Source organism: Schistocerca gregaria, chromosome 1, assembly GCF_023897955.1.
Source record: "Schistocerca gregaria isolate iqSchGreg1 chromosome 1, iqSchGreg1.2, whole genome shotgun sequence".
NCBI lineage: Eukaryota > Metazoa > Arthropoda > Insecta > Orthoptera > Acrididae > Schistocerca > Schistocerca gregaria.
The window spans coordinates 350,345,521-350,367,475 of record NC_064920.1 but is presented as its reverse complement, the minus strand read 5'-3'; the positions used below and the strand labels follow the sequence as shown (position 1 = coordinate 350,367,475).

At 37.6% G+C, this 21,955-nt stretch overlaps 1 protein-coding gene across 5 annotated transcripts in view; it reads left to right on the top strand.

Moving 5' to 3' along the window:
- LOC126345263 (peroxisomal acyl-coenzyme A oxidase 3) overlaps positions 1 to 21,955 on the top strand; it is a 193,869-nt gene that overhangs the window by 148,856 nt on the left and 23,058 nt on the right. For all 5 annotated transcript variants that reach the window (XM_050002087.1, XM_050002089.1, XM_050002088.1 and 2 more), the window contains exons 4-7: positions 4,237 to 4,392; positions 13,710 to 13,857; positions 16,631 to 16,805; positions 16,983 to 17,098. In XM_050002087.1, the coding sequence (XP_049858044.1) occupies positions 4,237 to 4,392; positions 13,710 to 13,857; positions 16,631 to 16,805; positions 16,983 to 17,098 (595 nt within the window). The remainder of the gene's footprint in view (positions 1 to 4,236; positions 4,393 to 13,709; positions 13,858 to 16,630; positions 16,806 to 16,982; positions 17,099 to 21,955) is intronic.

Genomic DNA, 21,955 nt, shown 5'->3' with positions numbered 1-21,955 from the left:
TTAATGTGTGTATTCGGGTGGTTGACTCTTTCCCAATTTTTGTTCCCATGGTCAGTCAACCAGTCTCCGGCACTCTTATTTTCTTCCGTTTCTTTCTGTCCAGTGTTCGTCTGTACTCTTCTTGTCTCTAGTGTTCGCTGCCACATTGGTGTTCTTTCAGTGACTGGGGGGAGGGGCGTCTCCTCCCCCCTTGGGGTTTTACCTGTTCCGTAAATTTTGTTTCGCCGGTTTTTTGGAATGGGGGACTGATGACCTTAGCTGTTTAGTCCCCCTTAAACTTCCCAACAACAACAACAACATCCCTACTTAGCCATTTGCACTTCCTGTCAATCTCATTTTTGAGACGTTTGTATTCCTTTTTGCCTGCTTCATTTACTGCATTTTTATATTTTCTCCTTTCATCAATTAAATTCAATATTTCTTCTGTTACCCAAGGATTTCTACTAGTCCTCATCTTTTTCCTACTTGATCCTCTGCTGCCTTCACTACTTCATCCCTCAGAGCTACCTCATTCTTCTTCTTCTGTATTTCTTTCCCCCATTCCTGTCAATTGTTCCCTTATGCTCTCCCTGAAACTCTTTACAGCCTCTGGCTCTTTCACGTTATCCAGGTTCCATCTCCTTAAATTGCCTCCTTTTTGCAGTTTCTTCAGTTTTAATCTACAGTTCATAACCAATAGATTGTGGTCAGAGTCCACATCTGCCCCTGGAAATGTCTTACAATTTAAAACCTGGTTCCTAAATCTCTGTCTTACCATTATATAATCTATCTGATAACTTTTAGTATCTCCAGGGTTCTTCCATGTATACAACCTTCTTTCATGATTCTTGAACCAAGTGTTAGCTATGATTAATTTATGCCCTGTGCAAAATTCTACCAGACAGCTTCCTCTTTCATTTCTTACCCCCAATCCATATTCACCTACTACGTTTCCTTCTCTCCCTTTTCCTACTCTCGAATTCCAGTCACCCATGATTATTAAATTTTCATCCCCCTTCACTACCTGAAAATTTCTTTTATCTCATCATACATTTAATCAATTTCTTCATCATCTGCAGATCTAGTTGGCATATAAGCTTGTACTAATGTAGTAGGCGTGGGCTTCGTGCCTATCTTCCAAAGGAATTAACAGTTTTGTCAAAAGTATTGTTTGTGTAACTATATATGTAAATTTCATGATTTAAACAAATAATTCAGCTTAACCCTTTTAGTAGAAGAATCTGTTAAAAAGACAGAATTTTTTGATGTATTTGATTAATTTAATGAGTTTTAATTGTAATATTTGTAAATTAAACGCCGAACAATATGTGAAGTGCCTATTATTGTGATTATAAAAGGGCCCAATTTTTGGTCCCGAGTCAGCCAGTGCACAGTTTAGTTTCAGATGAGGAACCTGTGTTGATTGGAATAACAAGAATGTATCAACTTAACAGTGAAATAAGTGTTACAACAATGGGCCATTTGTTAAAGCATAACAGTGTCTGTTCCATACATACTTTTCTATTCTTCAAGAACTGTGAACTTTGTGGTTAGGTTTTTACTGCTCGTAGATGTTCAATAGCAAACTATTGTAGTAGTATGTGGGTGTTCGTCTGCTAACTATTAATGAGGCTTATGGAAAGTTAAATGATAGTGCATTGCCCATATAGCTGTGTAATATTGCGGTGTAGTGAACAGTGAAAGTAAAAGACAGTGAAACGCAACTGTGCATCGGTCAGCTACATCATTTACAGTAGACAGTAGTTGCATTTCCAGCTAGAGCAGCAACACAATATGTCAACACCGAGAACAATCAACAAAGAAATAAAGAAAGCAGGGTGAGCACTGGCACAACCATGTAAGGGTTTTGGGAGCAATTTCCACAGTGCTGTGCAAGGCAAACCTTAAATCACTTAATGGAAGCATGTCTTCCCATCCAAATTGCATATTCAGGTTCCTTTCTGAGTATGCCGAAATAATAGCATCTCAGTTAGCAGTCATATATGAGTGCTTGCTCAATAAAATATCTGTACCTTAAGACTGGAAAGTTGCACAGGTCCCATAGCACTCAAGAAAGGAAATAGGAGTAATCCAGTGAATTGTAGACCCAGATTACTAACATCAGTTTGCAGCAGGATCGTAGAAGATACATGTGTTCCGACCTTATAAATTAATTACAAGAAAATGATCTACTGACAAAGTCTTTATGGACTCAGAAAAAAGTGCTATCCAAAGGGGATCTCAAATTGATTCAGTATTTTTAGATTTTCAAAAAACTTTTGACACTGTTCCTCACAAGCAACTTCAAATCAAATTATGTGCCTGTGAGTATTCTCAGTTGTGTGACTGGATTCATGATTTTCTGTCAGAAAGGTCACAGTAATTTAATAATTAATGGAAAGTCATTGAGCAAAACAGAAGTGATAAGTGGCATTCCACAAGGTAGTGTTGTAGGCCCTCTGCTGTTTCTGATCTGTATAAATGTTTTAGGAGACATTCTGAGCAGCTGTCCTAAATTTTTCAGAGTTGATGCTGTCATTTCCCTTTAAGTAAAGTAATCAGAAGATCAAAAGCAATTGATTCAGACAAGACATCTGTATGACATGAAAAACCTGCCCAGATGGCTTCATTGTTAAAGTGCCAGTTTTGGGACGAGGTGGTGCGTCAGTCCTGGTTCGAATCCACACACCAGATTAACAAAAAGGGTCGGTGTGCCAGCCAGCCAGGATGTGGTTTTTAGGTGGTTTTCCTGACCCCACTAGGTGAATGCCAGGATAGCTCCTAAGTCTCACAACAGATACACAATTCCCAAACAAATAGAAAATTTTCAATCTTTTTCACATGAATAACACTGCACACAGACAGTTGGGGTACACTATTATGTCCTGGGAGGAGATTGAAGGGGGTTCTGACAAAAAAATTATGTTTCCACCTTTTAAATTAAACATGCCAAATCCATAAATAAGCTTGCCAACCCTGTGCCGATGTGGGACAAAGGCACAATAAAAAGAGAAAGAAGAACCCTATGCTGTGGAAAGCAACAATTTACCCTAAATAATGAAAACTGTGAGGTCATTCACATCAGTACTCAAAGGTATCCATTCAATTTCAGTTGCAAAATAAATTACAGAAATCAGAAGGCTGTCAATTTCGCCAAATACATAGGGATGGCAATTGTGAACAACTTAAATTTGAACCATCACATATGAAATATTGTGGGAAGGGTGAATCAAAGATTGCATTTTATTGGCAGAACATTTAGAAAATGTGACAGATCCACTAAAGACACTGTCTACACTTTGCTTGTCTAATCTTTGTTAGTGTGCTGCTGTGCGGTATGGAATCCTTACTATGTAGGTTTGTTAGAGGAAATCAAAAAAGTTGAAAGAAAGGCAGCTCATGTTGTATTATCACAAAATAGAGGGGAGAGAGTAATGGATACGATGGGCGAGTTGGAGTGGCAGTAATTAAAATAAAGGCATTTTTCATTTCAGCAAGATCTTTTCACAAAATCTCAAACAACAATGTTTTCCTCCAAATCCGAAAATATTTCTTGATGCCTTACATAGGGGAAAATGACCATTGTAATAAAATAAGAGAAATCGGAGCTTGCATGGAAATATTTAAGTGTTCATTTTTTCCACATACTGCTAGAAACTGAAACAGTGAAGAAGTTGTGTGAAAGTGGTTCGATGAACACCCTGGTAGGCTCTTTCTGAAGAAAATCAGTTGTTTTATTTAGGCTTGTTTGAAGGAGAGGAAGGGGGGGGGGGGGGTGGAAGAGAAAAACTTAACAGAAACCCCTTCGCTCTCAGCTAGTTCATCATACAGTTGCATGTTAGTAACATACTGCGTACTGAGAACAGGAATGGTGACAGATTTCTGGGTACATTTTTACATTTTCATTATATTGTATGATTTCATTTTGCCGCAGTGATTGAGAAGGTTTGAGAGAGAGAGAGAGAGAGAGAGAGAGAGAGAGAGAGAGTGTTGGAAGAAGGTTCACACTAAGCAAATTTCCATCAGATTACTGTCCTTACCATTTGTGGCTCAACTGGGATACATTACAATAGTTTAGATAGATGAGCAATGAGAGTGAAATGGGTAGTTCTGTCTTTGTAAATATTAGTAATAATAAAATTGTATGACTGTACATGCAGGATTGTAATATAGTCTACAAAGTGCAAATTATGAAAGCTAGCTTCTCACAGTTTGTTTTGTGTTGTATTTATAATTGGATGATTTTTTATTTTTCAGACTCGGTCTATCATGACAATCAATGAAGCAACAGCAGCTTTAAGTACTGATTTATCTGTGAAATTTGCCGCAGGAGTTGCACTCTGCTCAAACACCATATTAACACTGGGGACCGAAAGACACCTTCATTTCTTCAAAGCAGTTTGGAATGGTGAGGTATGATTCATTTTATATGCTAATTATCTATCATATAGAAAATATTAAGTGTGGAGTAATTAAAGTCAAGATTTACTTTCAGCTGATGGATGAAATGTGGAGACATTTGTCAGTATCCTTAAAGAACCACCTATTCAGATGTAAATACTCAAAGGCCACTTAGGGAGAGCCATATTGTGTATTGTGGTTTGTAACATTTCTCATATGGCGTTGATGAGGCTATGACACCTGTAGCATTATATGTGTTCGCAAGAAAAATAATTTTTGAAAGCTATCTGAGAATATTGTTGTCACTAAGTGCAGAAATTCACAGCTACAAAATTGTGCAGTGCAAATGCACAAAATTTGGCAGTAAAATGCACATGTTCTCAAATCAAAATGTGTTGTATCACAGAGGTCTTTTAATGTTCTGAATGCCAGGTGACAAATTAAATAAACTATCTCAGTATTACCAAAAATGAATCCTCTTGAATTACATTGATTTGGATTTTGATCCAAAGAGTTAGAAAGATTGAGGCTACTGGAACTGTGCACAATTTTTTGCGTTAATTGCAGTTTCATTACTTAGTTTTTCCATATTCAAACTAGAAAGTATTGTGCTTGGTTTCTTTACTTGAGAGAAAGACCTTCATTACATTTGTGTCCTGTGCAAATGAATAACAGTTATTTTCTCTGTTGTAATACCTTTTGAAATTCAAACCTTGAACCAATATGAAAGACAAACATTCATTTTAGGACCAAAATATTGGAAAAGTTCATTTAGTAGGTACAATTTTAAATGAGAGCAAAGAAGTTCGCACAGTGTTAAAGATTTGGGTTATCAGTGAGGAACAGGGTGCTAAGAAAACTGTGTGATGTTATCACTTCTGTAAATAAATTGAATGGTAAAGAGACATAGGGAGATGCAGAGATAGAACTGCACAACCCTTTAGATACCACTAACTTGTAAGAGGTATACTGTATGAACATCCTCTAACAGCACTGCAATATGTAGGTGAAAAGCAATGTCAAACAATGTAGCTCAAGCTCGTAATACTACAGTAAGCTATACTGACAAGACCTTGCCCACACTCAACTACATAATCTGTGTGACTTGAAATAATCACCTTGTGAACACAACAATGTCACATAAGATTTGATGTTCAGCTTCTCTTGCCATAAATCCCCACTACAGCTTCAATCCCGTCTCCAGCCATCCTGATTTAGGTTTTCCGTGATTTCCCTAAATCGTTTCAGGCAAATGCCGGGATGGTTCCTTTGAAAGGTCACGGCCGATTTCCTCCCCCAATCCTTCCCTCACCCGAGCTTGCGCTCCGTCTCTAATGACCTCGTTGTCGACGGGACGTTAAACACTAACCACCACCACCACCCACTACAGCTCGCTACGACAACACTATGTACAAAAGGATCGACACACTAACACTTTTTGTGGTATGATAGGTTCAGTGGCAGCTACCTGGATATTAATTATGACGACACATGTGGCTACCAGGATTCACTAAGTTCGAAAGATAAACTGCCACCAATGCTAGTATAAGTCAGCAAAAAAATATTAAATGCAAGCGTTTGCAGGTAGTAGGAATGATGTATTTACCTTACCAAAAACAGCAACCTATTGTGAAGCTTACTCTGTGTACTCTGACAACACAACTAAACACTTTCTTGACAGCGTAGGTACCAGAAATGACAGCTTTCGTTTACAACTGATGAATGCTTCTTATAGATCCATTGTCTCTTGTAGTTGCTCCTCTTTTAAAGCTTCAATGAATAAGTATACAAGTATACAAGCAACCATTGTGAATGTTGTAAATTTTTATGTAAATTGGAGAATACATTCAAAAGGCAAAGAAATATTTTTTTTTGCCAATCAACGATAATCTCTATAAGTAGCACCTTGCCACACCAATATCCTTAACTTTATTGAAATTTTGTCATATTAAACCATGTCATCAATCTCAACCTCTCAGATTTAATTGTAATATCTTTTCATTTATAATTAATCAGTTTTCAATAAAATGTAAAGTTGCTGTTCCTGTCTAAATAAAGATTAATTACCTTTCTTGTCATTGCAAGCTATTAACCGAACAATACTATTCCTTCTCTTTAATTTCGTTGAATGTTGCTTTTACCAATATTCCAGTCTGTTACTTTATTGGCCTTTAGATTTACTTTGTTATGGAAAGATATATTCAAGATAAGAGTTTGGTTGTTTACAGGTACAAGTCAGTATTTTATTTTACGAATGCGGGTGCTCTATTCCAAACCCCAAAAAGCGGAAATTCAATAAAAAGAAGTGAAACAAAAAACCTAAATATCAGCGCCACTTTTCAACTATATGAACTTAAAATAATCAAACAAAACTCAACACTTTGGGCATTGACTTCTGCAACCTACTAATCTTTAAAACTCAAAACCCAGCCCTCAATTATATCTTTTAGAGAAAATTTGTGTGTTCTCTAATAAATGGTTCTTGATTTGTCGTTTAGGGGCTATCAAATTCTCAGCAAAATTCAAAGTGTTTCTCAATAAATAACTATTACATAGGACAACCATTTTTCTTAATGTAGACTACACATTCAGTGCATACAACGAGATTTCTGGAATTTACTATGTTACGATGCTCACGCTGAAGTCATACAATAAATCCTAACCAAATATTGCTAATCCACTATCCCTCAGTCATTGTGTACACTTGCACAACCACAATAATGCAATACAGTGCTACTATCCCTTAGTGTGTGCTTTAATCCTCAACCACAAAATAACCAAACAACTATATGTGAACACGTTTCTTTTCGTACACCATCGAACAGAAAATCTCCCAAAAATATTGAAATACGGTTTGCCTACAAATGCGTGGCTATTAGGCAGCACAGTGAACCATTAATTGTACATAAGAGAAACTAATCTAGCACTTCAATAAATTAGAGCTTTTCCTATACCTGGCGAGTCTATACTCTGCCAAAATTGCTGAAATAATCATTTTCTTCCCAAACTGATAATCTTCTCAAAATACCTTTCTAAATGATTTAGAACTGCTTTGAAAACACAGGAGTTCTATCCCCATTGCAGACTAACTCATGTATCATACGTGTGAGCCAATCCCATCATACTCATGAGAGGATCTCTTTCAAGGCTCAGTACTTGAACAATACTCGGATACTACTATTTAGATTTTAAAAGGACAAACAAAGAACCATTCTCTGTGAACAAACATATCATGATAATTCTCTCTTTAACAATAAATGTTTTTTCTCGGCAGTTGCCGGCAAATGTTTGTTGCGGCCAGCTGCATCGTGGTTGTTATCTTTGTCGCATGCTGCGATTCAGCAGTCAGCTGGGCTTAGCAGACTCACTGACTTGACACGGCACAGCTTTTCTTGATGATCAGGTGTCACTTATTTATAACATTTTAACACAAAAATATAAGAAAAACTGTATAATCAACTTAACAAACTCTTCATTCCCGTAGCACATAAAAATTGAGGCGATACAGGGAAGTGATGCACTTTTTTCAGACTGAAGATGGTTTGACGCATTACAAGATGTAGCAGGGAATGGTATGAGGATTAGGCAGGGTATAGGGATAGATAGAGGGTAAGAAATAAGGGTTAGGTAACAAGGTAACTGGTTTGTGGCTATCTGAGTAGGAGGGGACCAAGTAAAACGGTTTGTAGGTGTTGGGGCTGCAGATCAATGAGGACAAGTATTCTTGTCCCTGATCCCAGTTGCAGAAATGCCATCAATGAATCTTGGCTATATGATATGATTTTTATGTTTGTTGCCAAGCAAACAGATTTATACAGACATATGAGGAGGCCATGCAAATGTCCATGGATTTATCTTAGATTTGTTTGTAGATCTGCCATTTGCAGAAGAAGATACCAGTATTTGTGTTGATATTAACAAGCTTCACTGTCATTGTCTCATGCAGGAGAAGAAAGTTTATCAGTTAGTTAGATGCTTAACTTCTTGCTCTCTTTCTTTTATTTTAGATTTCTTGGTTAAGTGTGTTCTGCCCCATCCGGCCACTGAAGCCCTAACCATTCCACTGCTATGTGCTGGGCATGCCACAGTGCTGTAGAAGCACAGTGCATGTGTGCATTTTAGTCCTGAATGATTTTATTTGCCATGAATTGTCAGCACCAATTGTAGAGCAAAAAACCAGTTGTATTAATTGTTGTTTTCTAATTATTTATAAGTCTTAATGCTTATTTATGAAGTTATCTTGGTGGAGCACACTCTTTCACGATATTTGACACAAAGGTCAACCCCAGAGTCGATGCACATGCATTTTTTAACATTACCTGTGTTATTTAACCCACTCATTTCCTCGTGGCTACTGCTCTTTGCTGTTGTTGATGGAATGATAGCTGTTCACTCTTCACATTTCAGGCTGTCAAGAAGATTTTAAATACTATTACATATCTTTTACATATGGTCACTCATGCAATTGTTACAATATTGTGACTCATATTTTATTTTGACTGCTGAAGCCATAGCTGCAGTTGTGCAGTCATCAATAGGTGGCAGGAGGAGTGAAATGCTTATTACACCTGCAGCTGCATTTAATACTGGGTACATTCCAACGCATAGCAGGTTATCTCACTGGTAGCAGCCATGAAACAATTTCCTTGAAATTAATTACTTTGCTCACAACACTGAGGGGGGGGGGGGGGGGGGGGGGGCTAAAGAAGTATTTGACTACGGTAACAATTAAACACAGAATCTGTGCATAAATACAATTTCCCACATGTGATAGTTTGAAAAAATATGAAGTGGAATGATCAAATAGGCTCAGTCATAATAGAGAAGGTAGCAGGCTTCGCTTCATTGGGAGGATACTGTGAAAATGCAGTCACAAAGTACTTGTACAATCCACCCCAGATTATTGCATAGCTGTGTGGTACTCTGAAGTCAGCAAAAGTGGTCACTGGTTTGACTGACTGTAGAAGAGCATCATGGGGATGCTGAAAAACCTGAATCAACAGGCTCTTGAAGATAGATAGTAACCATTCCACAGAAGCCTACATACAAAGCTCAGAGAGCTACTTTATAAGTGAGAAGGGTTGCCATAGGTTCTGAAAATCAGGGAGATCAGGAAATTTCAAACCTGTCTGGGAAATATCAAGGAAATTTGAATTAAAAAAAAACACACTGGAAATATCTCGGTTTTGTCGCAGTAAATGAAACTGTTTATTTACTGAGACATTTTGCATCATCACTGAGTGATTGTGCGAATGTGTACATGCTCTTGTTTTCTGACAAAGGCTATGGTGAAAAATTTAGTTGTAGGAGTGTGATTATCTTATCTATGTGCCTGTCTGTGGCTCAGCAATCATCTTTACAGTGAGTTGCTACTTGTCCTCACTATTTTTGTTTCTCAATATTAGCACAAATTATCTGTAGCATGGACTGATCACCGCAGTTCCATTTCAAAAACATGCTGTGTGTGACTTCTGTATAGCTGACAACACTAGTGGATTTCCTTGACAAGCCAAAACCACAGGCTATTTCTGTGGGTATTCCTAACAGATTGGGCCTTCCAATCTAAAGTCCTTTGTTTCCCACTAATGTGTAGGTCCTGCCCATCAGATCTAGTTTCACCGACCTGCCCACAGGCTGGATCTGTTTGTGTGTGGTGTAATGCAGTCGATTTTTATGGTTTGTCCACGGACCCAGGAGTGCAGTGCCTCTCGACTTGTCAGAGGTGTTGCAAGGTGTGGTGTTTTAGAAACATTTTATTTATTCTAGTACATTTTGGCACTGTGAAAGTGGTTTATATATTAGAAAGTATGGACAATAAGAAGAAGAAAATTGTGGCAGTCGTTGGCGGTTTGTCTGCTGTGTATTCAAATATTTTGTGAAAGAAAAATCACATAATACCTGTAAAGTAATAGATGTGACACAGTGGGTAATAACCGACAATAATGAACATTGTAGAACCAACATTTTATTGGCGGTCACCTATATTGTTGCTCTACACAACTCTTCCCTGCTTTATACACTTCTTACAAGAGGCCTATTTTTTCTGATGTTATTTCTGAAATCAGTGAAGATATTTTGAATCTGTTTTACGACTCCATGGAATTGTGGATTCCATCACCAAATGTGTTTTGTTTTATTGAAATAAAATAACATCAATGGTCTTAATGAAACATACCGTTTGGCTTGCTTTTTCTATCTAAAAACAGTTCATTACAAAAGATGTTGATGTTAGTACTTACGATTTTTCTCACATTAGGAAACACTGTTACAAGTTTTATTTATGTATTTCCTCATTTGGCACTATTGTTTCTTTCATCGTAGCTGCAGTGGCGGATTGTCAACTTACGTCTTTACTTACCTTTAAGACTTCAAAATTTGTTAAGGGAAGATATTAAAAGCTGTCTGGAAATCAGGGAATTTCACTTAGGGATACTTGTGACAACACTGGTGAGGAGCCTAGGAGTATTGTACAGCTCACTATGTATCAATCCCATTAGGTCCGTGAAGAGAAGATGTACAGTGTGCACAGAGGCTTTTAACCACTCATTCTTAAGACTCTCCATACACACATGCAACAACAAGCAGCCCAGTCAAATTCCAGTTAGAGCTAGCTGCTGGTGATAGCTGTCATGTGTACATGGGGTGTGTGCGCTTTTGTGTGTGTGTGTGTGTGTGTGTGTGTGTGTGTGTGTGTGTTTTCTTTGCTGAAGAAGGCTTTAGCTGAAAATTATTATGTGTAACAGCCTTTTTGTTGATCGTGTCTGCAACTGAGTGGGTCATCTTTACTGCAAGTACCAATCTGATATTGTTAATAAGTTGAGAATAGGTATTATATTAACATTTTCAAGAAAATACTTCATGTCAGTGAAACTGTTTGTAATTTTGATTAGTCAGAATAAGTTAAAAATAAAATTTTCTCAAGGAACCTTTATAAAAAGGGGGGGGGGGGTCAACTTATATTCATGGTTGTCTTATAATCAGGTAAATATCATATTTCATATGAAAGCTTTGTCCATTCTTCTTCAATAATCCATGTTGTTGGGGCACTTCTCTATGAGCAGCGAGCTGCACAACCATGGAAGAAAATAGCCCATTATTAATGGAAGGGTATAGCACCTCCCATTAATTGGCTAACTCATATAAAAAACTTGTGATTCCTATGAAAGACAGGACGACAATTGCCATTCACTATAAAGATGACACATTGTAAAGACTTGATATTTGAGCCTGGACATTCCATTGCTTAAATACATGAGGACGCCTTTTGTTTATCAATGTTTCCTCGCCCATGGTAACATATCTTAAAACTGAAAATATATAGCTATATATTTGTAATTATGTAGGTAATTCAGTATAAATGCTTGTAATTATGTATATAATTAAGTATAAATATCTGTGACTGAGCATGTAATAAAGTATGCCAAACATATGTTAAAACTTGTATGTTTAACGTTTTTAAATGTATAAGCCATAAAGCCTGTTCCGTTATGTTAATGGTAAATAACAAATAAAGATGAACTTAAGCTATGGAGCTTGGCTAGCTTGTGGAAGGCATTTCCTTTTTATGGCTGTAGGAAGAATGCGCGCGCATTCACACACACACACACTTCCTATTGCTAGACAAAGGAAGTGCATTCCAAAAGCTGATGAAGCTCCTTACCTTTTGTTTGAGTTCCTATCAACAATGCAGTGCTTTTGCCTTACAGTGAGTTCTTTCTTACTCATAAATAATTCATAATTTTTTAAACCAGACCTTTCCGTACGTCATTAACATTTCAGTTATCGACAGTGGCAGTATGTGATGTGCTGTGAATATGCCATTTCCACATGGTAAGAAATTTAGCCACTTTGAATGACAACTCCATCAAACTTGTGTTAAAATGGTAGTTTCTGTGGGGTCCTGCCTACTCACCTCTTATAGAATGTCTAAAGGATGCTGCCTACTTGGATAGCTATAACAACAATTCAAGCAATTCACATTAATGGTTTTTATTACAGTAAAATAGATTGACAACACTTTCGTTTACAATGTCGTGTCACAGGCTATTGGCAACATGCAAATAATCAATGTTTTTTGCTATATATAGTGTCCCTAAAAGTAATGGATATGGACCACAAGTAACAGCTCTTCTAGTGCTCTGTTCTAGATGGGTCTTGCACTGTTCAGCCAAGACTGGCAGGAGTGGCACTTTTATTCTCTTCGGCTAGAGGCTGGAGGCCGCTCCTGTTGTGGTGCACTCCTAGTCAGCGAACTATTGGCTGACATTGTCTCACAGCCTTCTCTGCTCTTACGTTCTGCATCTTCGTGCTGTCACTTGTCGTTACACCGGAACAGTTTCTGTTTCTGGAACATAAAATCATACAAAATTGAAATGTACAATGTGGAAAAAATGGAGGCAGAATGATGTACAAAATTAAGAGTGGAAATTTAAGTGCAAATTGAAGAGTGGGAGAAGGAAGCCTTTGGAAAACTGAAAACAAATGAAGGGATAAGCTAGTTGGAAACTACCATGCTGTATTAGGTGTAGTCTCATTGCAGGTGATATGTTACAGCCGTTTTCTACAAACTTTTGACCATTTTACTGAGAAAACTACAGGACGGATTTTTTTATGGAGGGGGCAGGGGGGCTATTTTTTATTGCAGACACCAAAGCATTGTGCAACTTGGCATTTTTCACTTTTAAAAATTATTGCCATAGATAAAAGTAACAGTAAATGAGGGAAAACTTTCTAGTACATACATTTACTTTTAATTTAGTATATTTTTCACTGGTACATTTCTAAACGACCAGAATAATGTACAATTACATATAAATATATTCCATTGATGTGAATTACTAATTTTAGCATACAGGGAAAATTGTTCAGATTGAAAGAACATACAGAAAATTTATGATAGTATGAACTTAATCAATTGGAGTTCTTCAGTAAATAAAAGTTAACTTGCCTAAAAATGACTTGCCTAAAAATGTTTGTGTTAACATTGGTTTCAAAGAGATAGCAGATGAATGGTGAATTATAATTCCATATAGCATGGATACTTTTTTAATCAGAATGGCTTCCATAAGATGGATGTGTGTGTGTGTGTGTGTGTGTGTGTGTGTGTGTGTGTGTGTGTGTGTGTGTGTGTGTACTTGCCAAATATTATTCTTGTTACAGCCGTTTACTTATTATCTGACCTTTCTGTTTGTAATAAGTGCATTTCTGCAATGTAACTTCTGTTAACTGTTATTGTCGTCTTTTCAATAACACTGTACTGAAATATTAATGTTAAGTAAGTAAAAAAATTTGTTTCCCTTCGTTTCTATGCTTCATTGTCTGTCCAACAGATTTTGAGCTGCCTTGCATTGACAGAGGTTGAACATGGAAGCAATACAAAGAAAATGAGGACAACTGCAACATACGATCCTTCCACTCAAGAATTTATAATTCATACCCCTGATTTTCGTGCAGCAAAATGCTGGGCTGGAAATTTAGGTAAGATAGAATTGCCTGATTTCTGTCTACACATTCTTCATTACTTAAGAATTCAGAATTCAATGTATCGCATGAGCTAACTGGAACGTAAACTGTTTAGGGTAAAATAAAATTGTGGAATTGTTAAAGAAAATTTTTCACTGAATGAACTACTTTGTATTATATTTCTGCATAATCGATATTCAGATTTAAGCATTTATCATAGGTCTCAGTTAATTGACAATTTCCGTTTGTGTTAAATTCTGCTATCGGCGACACCAGCCAGACTCTTATACTGCCGTAAACTTCTTTGTCACAATCAAGGCCACTTTTCCATGTCCGTAAAGTACTGTGGAAGTTACAGGGCTTCGAGTTTAGCTGGGTATTCCAAAACATCTTTCTTCACCTGACGATAGTTTGCCAGGCTGAGATTGTTGTCCATAAATGTAGTAAAAACAGTTCATAAATGGTACCAGTTACTTTGGCTGGCTTGTCTTGGTTTTTATATTAAAAGCATGTTGATTCTGGTTTATTGATGAGATTTTATGACCCGAATCACAGACTATTGTTTGGCCTCCGCATTAGCACACAATTGTATTAAGAAAGCCTGTTTCTCCTGTACCGTAATGGAAAAGAGATTATAGAGAACCAGTAATCTGTTGAGTTTTATGGTTCTAGCACAGAACTTGGGGCACCATAGACTTAAGCTAAATACTGAAGGAATTTGTCTGTTTTCATTAATTTTCTCAACCTAATTGTTGTTGTTTACAGAGGGTCAGCTATGGCATTTTGGTTTCTGCACATGTTTTATGACAGATAATTGTCAAGAACATAGAAGTGCTTTGCTACTAAAATTCCTATTTCACTTTTGACAGAATTTTCAGCAGTGCTCATTTTGAAGAGAGGCTGTAGGCAAATGAAAAGCAGTGCGACCTTTCTACTGCTGTAGCTCCAAGTCACTAATCTTCTGCATGAGTCTTTATAGTAACTGTTCCATTTCCTTCACTACTTCCTATATACCTGAAAATGATGATTACTCTCTGGGTAGCCCTCGTATGAGAAAATTAAAGTTTTGAAACTTTATGTCATAAGTAATAGGAGAACAAACCTAGGTTTCAACTCTTTGTGCAGTTTGAAATGCTGCACAGTTTACATTTTTAATGTTAAATACAATGTTAATTAATCACAGAGATCAAAGTATGACACTGTTAAACTCCTCTATAAGAAGGGTGATGGGAGATTCATCAATAACTGCTGACCTGTTTCTCTACTGACACCATTTTCCAAAATTTTTGAGGTGGTCATGTATTCTAGAACAGTATCCCACACGAGCAACAGTAAGATCACCAGTAAAGTACAGTTTGGATCTCAGAAGAGTTGCTCAACTGAGAATGCCATTTTCACCTTTAGTCACCAGATTTTACAACAAAATGACACTATCTGTCTAACATACAACAAGCAGAATTTGTTGTGTTTGCAGATAACACTAGTTTTGTAATCAATCAAAACATACATATAGCAACTGAAGAAATGGTAAATAAAGTTCATAAAGGTATTATTGAGTGGTTTTTCGTGAATGGCCTAATATCAGTTTCAAAAATACACAACATATTCTGCTCTGCACATTTAGAGATGCTACACCAATGATATGTGTAACACAGGATGAAGAAATCAGTGGAAACATCAAAAATTTTTGGTGTCCACATTAATGAGAATTCAAATGGGGTTGTACCACCCTATGGTACAACATGCAGGTGCACACAACATGATGCTTGATTGAAATGGCTGTCTTACCCTGACCATTGGGATCCTCCCCTCCAGCACCAGCTTTTCTGAACTGTGCAGGTGGTAATCGTTATCCTTGCAATACATCCGCCATTCCTGAAATCTTACTATCCTCAACCTATGGTAACATACTGTCTTCACACCATCTACCCAACTGTTTTGGACTATCATCTTCTCACAATTCATGTCCCTTCACCCTCATTGTGCACTGCTCTCTGCCAGTGCACCCACCATTGGTCTCTTGTCCTTCCCTGCTTCTCTACTATCAGCCCCCACCACCACCACCACCACCCACCACCACCACCACCACCACTACCACCACAGCCTCCCAACTCTGCATTTTGCAGCCTTGTCCTGCCATTTCTAGTCCTTGCGTGCTCCGCACGGCAGAGCTGATTCCTCTTCCCCCACCTGCATCCTGCTAGCTGTTCCCTTCCGCTCCCCACTCCGAATTGTTGCTCCCATTTGATTCATTTCAGTTGCATTCTGGTTGGAGCAGCAGCTGGAGATAGTGCTTATGTGTGTGTGTAAGGTGTGCTTGCATGAGTGAATACGTGTGTGTTTTCCTTTTCTGAAGACGACTTTGGCCTACTCTCATATGTAGCAGTATTTTTGTTGTGCCTGTGTAGAGCTCAACACGTCATCTCCATATGGAGTAGCACTTTACACTTTTAATTAATATTGTTAATATTACAGTGCAGACTCAGCTACTTTGTACAACTAATTAGCCAAGCATGAGAAACAGTAATAATATGATGGAACATAATAGTTACACAGTCTAACACACAAGTAATTTTTGATAGTTGTTTACTTTAGGCTGATCTTCCTTTGATTATTGAATCTCTCATGTTTATATGGCTCAATGTTATCAGAGCTGTATTAAAATGTATGAAGTCTCTTGTATAAAATTTCCTTTCACTATTTTGGATTCATTTCTGAAATTGTTAAAGCTGTAATATTTTAAACTCATGCGTGTTCTAATTATGACCTTTTTATATTGTGAACACAGGAAAGACATGCACACATGCAGTCCTATTTGCACAACTTGTCACTGCTGATGGTGTCTGCCATGGTCTTCATGCTTTCATGGTGCCCATCCGGAATCCCAAGACACTGATGCCGTACACAGGCATCATAGTTGGTGACATGGGAGAGAAGATTGGTCTCAATGGAATTGATAATGGGTAGGTTGCCAGAAGCCCTCCAGACCACACTCATATTAAGGGGCTCTCTAGTATGACTCCTGTTAAACTGAAGATCTGAAGCTTCTATACCTGCCCAGATCAGATTTTTGTTGATGCATTGTAGTTTGATTCATTTAAATATTATTTTCCCTAATCTGTCAATCGTACCCTTTCTAGGTTCATCATTTTCCAGAATTACAGAATTCCAAGAGAAAATCTACTAAACAGAGTTAGTGATGTAACACCAGAAGGAGAGTATGAAACGTTTTTCACAAACCCACAGCAACTATTAGGTGAGGTTCAACTGTTTTCATCTTCAAGTGCTCTCCTGCAAACTACAGAGGGATGTAATGACTTTATTCAATAATTATGCAAGCAGGTAACTGGCTAATCTGATAATGTTAAATTTCACAAAAAAAGTAATTACCTATTTGCTAAGTAGTCAGTTTGATTTCCACTGCAGCCTAATGAAGTCAAGTTAGGAAATTTGCTTAAAATTAGATAAATTGTTCACAAATTATCATAACAGGTTATGTTCTAGAAAAGATATTGTAGTTTCATATTTAGCTGCAGTGGTCTCTATATTACTTGGTCTTTTATTGTTACATAATTGAATTCATGTTACTTTTTCGCTGTGTACAGTTTCTTCCACCATTTTGCTTTAGTTTATAAAACTTTGTAATCCTATAAAACCTGAATTACGTTAGGCTAGTAACTTTTAACAGAATTACATTACATTAATGTGTAAATCACAGATGTTTTCTTTTTCATTGAGACAAAAGGAGCAATGAAGCAAGACCAGGACTGCTTTCTTTACTGTTCTGCATTTAAAACTGTGATATCCTTGTGGCAGTTTAGTAATCATATTCGTCAGTTTTTTGTTTCCCATCGTCCACATTTCTTGTTTGCTTAAACTGAAATATTAGCTAAAAACAAAATTTTGAAATGTGTTGTAATCTGCAGAAAAATAAACATTTTCAGTCTTAATGACTTTGAAACACATTGCTTCCTGACATTTCTTATGCAACAGTGGTGTGTGTCTTTAGTGGCTGTCAGATGGCCTGACTGATATCCATTGCTATTGAGGATGAAAGATGGGGAAGTGGTGTTTTCCATAGGTTGTAGCTGTTTAGCTAATTACTGGCTGCGCAAGCTTACATTAACTATATATGTTTCACAAAGTGTGACGTGTTTTGAAATTATTTCCATCTTCAGAAATCCAATTGCAAAGCTGGCACAAGGACAAGCATTACTAGATGTGTGCATAACAAGAGATATTGTGATAATTTGTTGCTTTTGGTAGCTTGGTAGTCATATTCATCAGTTTTAATTTTTTCCTGTGGTTCACATTTTTTGTGGAACTTGTGTTCCATCTGTGATGTCCTCCTCACCAATGGTACATTAAAGCTTAAGAGATGGTATTCAATTTTTTGGAAATGTTTACTATGAAATGCATAGTTGATGATTTAAAATTAAAGAATGGTGGTTACTGCTAGGTAGCCTGTCATCTAATGTTATGCACATAACTGGTAACACACCTTTCCTTCTGTTATCTTCGCAATTGTATTTCTGAAGATGGAAATGATTCCAAAACACATTACACATACATTGTGATCAATAAAGTCATTCTTTGCCTGCTGCATGACTTCATCCTCACACATAACTTTGTCACAATTTTATTCTATACTTTTTTCACGTCAGCACTAGTTTAGGTGAGGTGGTTTTCCTTTTATGAACTGTAACATCTGCCCTCTCTGAACTGTGTATGAGGTGCCACTGTCAGCAGTGGTTGTTACAGTGTCAGTGTACCAGACAGAGCAAAGTGTTTGGTTAATGATTTATAATTAAAGAATGGGGGTTACTGTATAAGGAATTCTTAGGAAGCAATGAGGTTTCTGTGTTATTTTTCCAACATTTTTGATTTTTTGATTAAAGACCCAGATGGCTTACTGGTAAAAGGTCAGACTAAGTGATTATATGATCTCTGGCATTGCTTGCAGCTACTATAGCCAAATGCTGACAGTCATCTCCCCATAACTGACCACAGATGTTAAAGAGTTGCTGTGGAAATCAACACACTTATTATAAACAATGTAATAATACACTCCTCAAAAGAATTAGGGGAACATGACTTTGGGCATCTGCCATGCTCAACTGAGCAATAATTGAGGACTGGGTATATTACGAAATTATACCTTTACCTTTCACAAATGAAGTGCACAACAAAACATTATTACATCCGTGTTCATTTACATAACAAGAACTGAAATGTTCGACAGGTGCTGAAAACATAGTGCAAACCATCATTCATCATACTGTCCTGGGTGCTTTCCGTTGGACCTGGAGAACTTCAGTAACATGTATGTTCTCCATGAGCCTTTATCACTGCCTTACCCGTATGTGGTATGCTCCCTATAAATCTGTGGACGTCAATGTGTGGTATCCATTCACAGACCACAAACAAGTCAGTAAACCATCTCCCGTCATGGTTTAGATCAGGAGTTCCACTGACCAGTCCATTGCTTCAATATCCTGGCTTTGCAGGACAACAATGGTGATGCCCGCCTCATTGGCCCTGGCATTGTCACACATAAGAGGGAACTCTGGGCCACCAACACATGCAGCAGCCACCATGCATTCCAACAGGATCTGTTTAATGTAATGCTGGACAGTAAGAGAGAGTACAGAACGTGAAGACCACTCAGTCATCAGAGACACACTTAGAACCCCAGATTCATTACTATCATAAATTTGAAATGCAACTGATGCTTCAGTGACCACAAGGACAATTAACACAAAAGTTCACAGAAAGGGGGCTGAGCTCACAGTGTCCCTTGCTTTGACTATTGTTGATCTCTATACACCAACAAGTGTGTTTGCACTGTTGTCAGGAATTCAGCCCCGACCAGCAAAAATGTGTCTGGAGACATCCTCGGCTGGTATACCAGCCTGACTATTGCCCTCTAATAACCTGGAAACCAGCATAGGTAGTTGGGGGATGCCATTTCACTTCATAGCAGGCCCCCTTCGGTTTTCATCCGCGGCACCCTTACACCATAGCAGTATGTTGATGACATTATGTGCCTCATTTAGTTGGCCTTCATGGCAAGCCATCCTGGTCTTACATTTCAGCAGGACAATCCCAACCACAAATGGCTACTTGTCTTGTGATTTGCCAAAGCCTGCACTTGCCAGGAAGGTTGCTGTACATCTCCCCAACTGAGAATGTGTGGAGCGTTATGAGCAGGGTCCTCCAACAAGCTAGAGATTTCGACAAGTTAACTTGCCAGATGGAAAGAATTTGTCATGATATCCCTCAGAAAGACATCCAACAACTCTTATCAATCAGTGCCAAGCCAAATAAGTGCTTGCATGAGGGCCTGGGGTGGAGCAATACATTATTGACTTCCTCAGTTTGTGAAGCTTTTTCTCTTGAGTAAATCATTCAATCTTTCTGTAATAGTAATCATTTGTTAGTCTGAACATCTACCAATTTCTGTCCAAGTTGGATAATTCCTCCACGTTTTTTTAAGTGTACATATTGGCTTATTTTTCCTTGATTACAAACACGTTTTGGTTTTTTATTTTTCCCCCCTGAAATGTCATGCCTGGTCCTGCAGGTATTGTTTCTTTTCAAATGTAGATTGTTTTGGGAAGTGTTATGTCTAAGCCCTACTATGTTTGTCTTAGTTGTCATGGTGCTAGTAAATGAACCAATCCTTTCAGTATCGAAAACACAATTGGGTGTGAAAGCTTACTCTTCAGTTCTTATTGAACTAGTGTCCTGCATATCCTCCTCCTCCTCTTCCTCCTCCTCCTCCCCCCCCCCCCCCCACACACACACACACATATAATAGGAATCAAATCAGCTATTTCTGAGAAGGGCACCACTGAACAAGCATGCATTAGTGACTTCATCTGGAGAGTGACGTGTTGTCTCTGACTTAAAGTGACAGGCGAGACGTTAGTTTGGCCGTATTCATATTAAACTAATGTGTTCTGCACATCCCTGGTTATAGTGTATTCTAATCAGCACATGGTGGAGATACACTTGATGTATGGACTAGCAAATTGCAAAGTGTTGAAGCCAGGCATTTGTACATTAAAGTAAGACTGTTCGAAGAATACATGAATGGCTTGTGGAAAGAAGTTCTTTTGAGAAAAGGTTATTTCATTGTGGAAGACAAAATAATGTTAGAACACGATTTAGATGATCGAGTACTTCATCATATTGAAGACAATAATGACAGCTGTACCAGAGAAATAGCAGAAACTGAGGCTGTGAATCATGGTATAGTGTGAGAAGTGTTAAGAGCGACTGATTTATCCACACTAACTTCAAAGAGAGTAAGGTCATATTGAAACAGATTTGCCATCAAGAAAAACTTTTTATACTCAGTTACTGGAGATGTGCTCTCAGAACTAACCCTTCTGTCTGCCATACTATCCACTGAGGAAGCAAATTTCATAAGTATTGGAGTGCATACTCTCTACAACACTCATATATGGATGAATGAGAATCCCTTTGCAGTTTTGGAAACAAGACAACTACAACAGTTTACCATTAACTTATGGGCTGGCATAATTAGAGAGAGATTAATTGGATCTTTGATTTTCTGTGAAAAACTGACTGGAACAGCATACACTGAATTTTTAATGGTACAATTAAATTTTTTGCTGAAAGATGCACTACACATGTGGATCATACATGATTCGACGTCATCTCATTTTGTTCTTCAAGCAAGAACAATTGTAAATCAGGATTTCCCAATTAAATGGATAGATCACAGGGCAGCAATATTTTTGCCTGCTCAATCTCCTGATCTTGAGGGGCATTTAAAGAACATTGTGTACTAAAGATTATTGTGAATGTTGGCATTGTTCGCATATATGTTCAGGAAGGATTTCAGCAGATACAACTGAGCGAGCAAGACAGGCCATGATGCAGCATTTAGAAACATGTTAGATATCCCTTCTGCCTAATTGCTGCTATTGTTCATCAGTGTGCAAAGCTTTTTTCTGAAGATTTGACAGGAGTAAGATTACAATAAACTTTATAGTTTACTTACCTTTTCTTGTAGTTGTTCTTGTCTAGGGGTCAGATTCTTGAAGCTGAAATTCTCACATCTTATGTTCTCATGGTTCAATTG